The following is a 3,348-nucleotide window of genomic DNA, read 5'->3' on the forward strand; positions in this document are numbered from 1 at the left end:
TTTGTTCTTCTATGGCTCATGTTTGCTGCTGTAGCTAAGAAATTTTTGCCTAACCCAAGGAGTGCTCGTTTGAATCTATTATGTCGCCCATGAAAGCCATGTTCTTTTAATCCAATCTTGTGGGTGCAGACTTATTATAGGTGGGATCTTTTGATTTGGTTGTTTCCATGGAGATGTGGCCCACCCCACTGTGAGACCTTTTGATTCAATTATTTCCATGGAGGTGTGACCTCACCCATTCAAGGTGGGTCTTGATTAGTTTACTGGAGTTCTTAAGAGAACTCAGGGGCTGGCTGGGAGATGTAGACAGAAAGATGTTTGGACATGCTAAGCTAAGAGATGAAGCCCAGAGTTTGCCCCAGAGAAGCTAAGACAGGACCCCCAGAAGCTTGGAGAGAAATGCCCTGGGAGAAAAGCAAGGATGTGTGGGAGTTGAGAGAGAGAAGCTAAGGGAGAAGAAGCCCAGAGACATTTTGGAGAAAGCCATTTTGAAACCAGAACCCAGGAGCAAAGGACCAGCAGACGCCAGCCATGTGCCCTCCCAGCTGGCAGAGGTGTTCTGGACACCATCAGCCTTTCTTCAGTCAAGGTATCCTCTTGTTGATGCCTTAATTTGGATATTTTCATGGCCTTAGAACTGTAAATTTGTAATGTAATAAAATCCCCTTAAAAAAGCCAATGTGTTTCTGGTATTTTGCATAATGGCAGCTTTAGCAAAGCATAACACAAGGTTACAAAGATTTTCTCAATATTTTCTTCTGGAAGTTTTATTGTTTTAGATTTTACATTTAGTTTAGGTGTCTGATCAATTTTGAGTTATTTTTAGATATAAAGAGAAATGTTTCAGTTTGCTAAAGCTGCCAAAATATAATATATTAGAAATAGGTTGACTTTTAACAATGGGGATTTATTAAATTACAAATTACAATTCTAAGGCCATGAAAATATCCAAATTAAGGCATCAACAAGAGGATACTGTCTCTGAAGACAGGCTGCTGGCATCCCAGTTTCCTGTGTCACATGGGAAGACATGGCCACCTTCTGATGGTCATTCTCCCCCTGGGTTTCATTGGTTTTAGCTTCTGATTCCAGTGGCCTCCTCTCTGAGCATCTGTGGGTTCCCTCCTAGCATCTCTGGGGCTTTTCTCAGCTCTCTCCAGATGTCTCTGCCTTTTATTTTCTCATAGAGGACTTCTGTAAAGGATTAAGACCCACCCTGAATTGGGTGAGCCACATCTCAATTGAAACAACCTAATCAAAAGGTCCTACCACATTAGGTCTGCACCCACAAGGATAGATTAAAAGAACATGGCCCCCTTTTCACGAAGATGGCACCAAAAGTGAAGAAGGAAGCCCCTGCCCCTCCCAAAACTGAAGCCAAAGCAAAGGCTTTGAAAGCCAAGAAGGCAGTACTGAAAGGCGTCCACAGCCACAAGAAAAAGAAGATCCGCACTTCACCTACATTCCGGCAGCCCAAGACTCTGCATCTCAGAAGACAGCCCAAATATCCTCGGAAGAGCTCCCCCAGGAGAAACAAGCTTGACCACTATGCCATCATCAAGTTCCCCCTGACCACTGAGTCAGCCATGAAGAAGATTGAAGACAACAACACACTTGTGTTCATTGTGGATGTCAAGGCCAACAAGCACCAGATCAAACAGGCTGTGAAGAAGCTCTATGACATTGACGTGGCAAAGGTCAACACCCTGATCAGGCCTGATGGAGAGAAGAAGGAATATGTTTGACTGGGTCCTGACTATGATGCTTTGGATGTTGCCAACAAAATTGGGATCGTCTAAACTGAGTCCAGCTGGCAAATTCTAAACATAAGTTTTTTGACCATAAAAAAAAAAAAAAAAAGAACATGGCCTTGGGGGAATGGAAGAAGATGGTGGCATAGAGACGAGTGGAAGCTAGTCAGTCTCTCTGGAATAACTAATAGACAACCAGGAACAAATAGTAAATAATCTGGAATAACTGCAGGGGGACAAACGTGACTGTCCACTCATCATACACCAAACTGAATTGGGAGGAATGCCCGAGATCACAGCATAAAATCTGTAAGCAAAAACTGCAGATCTGAGCCGGGAGCCCCCTGCCCCCACAGCCTGAACTGCAAAGCCTAGCTGTGCTAGAGAGCAGCTCTCTCCAAGCAAGTAAATATAGCTCAGCTGAGCGCCAACTGGGGTTTTAATTAGCAAACATGGACTGCTCAATACAAGATATGAATCCCTGAGCAGACAGAGGCTTTTGGTGACAACTGACCTTGGAGAGCTGGAGGACCTCTCTGGGAGGGAGGGGGAGCCCAGAGGACAGGGTGCTGTCTCTGGCCAATGGGTGAAACTGAGGGGGACTGCAGACTGACCCTGAAGGGGGTCTTTCTGTCCCCTTTTCAGCTCAGTGGAGAAAGCTTCAGCCATTTTCAAGTCCCAGCACTTTGACCAAGACAAGGTGGAGATAGCTGAGTCAGAGACTATTCAAATGCAAATGACCTCTCCCTGGGGAGTATATCTTCCCTAAGAGAAAAGAGGTGGTGCCAAGCTCTACTACCCACTCTCCAGTCAGAACCAGACCCCAGAGCCTGGGGGAAAACAGCCATAGACCACCACCTCTTTACACCAGTCAGGAGCTACAGGCTGACAGGCACCACCTGGCTGGGCAGAAAAGCACAGTGACTTGAGGCCTCACAGGGTGCACCAATCTTCTAAGACACCCTCAGGGAAACCAGATACTATTCCCTCTTTCCAAGACCTGAGCCTGTTCTGGTCTGGGAAAACCTGATTTGGGTAGCCAGGGAGGCCAGATGCCTAGACAACAGAAAACTACAACCTACACTAGGAGGGGCAAAGTTATGGCCCAGTCAAAGGAACAAACTTACATTTCAACTGAGATACAGGAATTGAAACAACTAGTACTTTGGATCAATTCAGAAAGCTTAGGGAAGTTATGGCAAAAGAGATGAAACATATAATGAAAACACTGGGCATACATAAGGTAGAAATTGAAAGTTCTAAAAAACAACTGACAGAATCTATGGAAATGAAAGGCACAACACACAAGATGAAGGACACAATGGAAACATACAATAGCAGATCTCAAGAGGCAGAGGAAAACACTCAGGAACTGGAGAACAAGGCACCTGAAAGTCTACACACAGAAGAACAGATAGAGAAAAGAATGGAAAAATATGAGCAACGTCTCCAGGAACTTAAGGACAAAACAAAATGCAGAAATGTACGTGTCATGGGTGTCCCAGAAGGAGAAGAGAATGGAAAAGGGGCAGAAGCAATAATAGAGGAAATAATCAATGAAAATTTCCCATCTCTTATGAAAGACATAAAATTATGG

General features: G+C 44.6%; 1 protein-coding gene across 1 annotated transcript; it reads left to right on the forward strand.

Moving 5' to 3' along the window:
- Positions 1 to 1,328: 1,328 nt before the first annotated feature.
- LOC119537652 (60S ribosomal protein L23a-like) lies at positions 1,329 to 1,760 on the forward strand. Its single transcript, XM_037840187.1, has one exon. The coding sequence runs from the start codon at positions 1,329 to 1,331 to the stop codon at positions 1,743 to 1,745; it is 417 nt and encodes a 138-aa protein (XP_037696115.1). The 3' UTR covers positions 1,746 to 1,760.
- The last annotated feature ends 1,588 nt before the right edge of the window (positions 1,761 to 3,348 follow it).

The sequence above is a fragment of the Choloepus didactylus genome, chromosome 6 (genome assembly GCF_015220235.1).
Source record: "Choloepus didactylus isolate mChoDid1 chromosome 6, mChoDid1.pri, whole genome shotgun sequence".
Taxonomy (NCBI): Eukaryota; Metazoa; Chordata; class Mammalia; order Pilosa; family Megalonychidae; genus Choloepus; species Choloepus didactylus.

Excerpts from the sequence above, each read along its gene's own strand:
- LOC119537652 (XM_037840187.1), top strand. The coding sequence starts at position 1,329 with ATGGCACCAAAAGTGAAGAAGGAAGCCCCTGCCCCTCCCAAAACTGAA.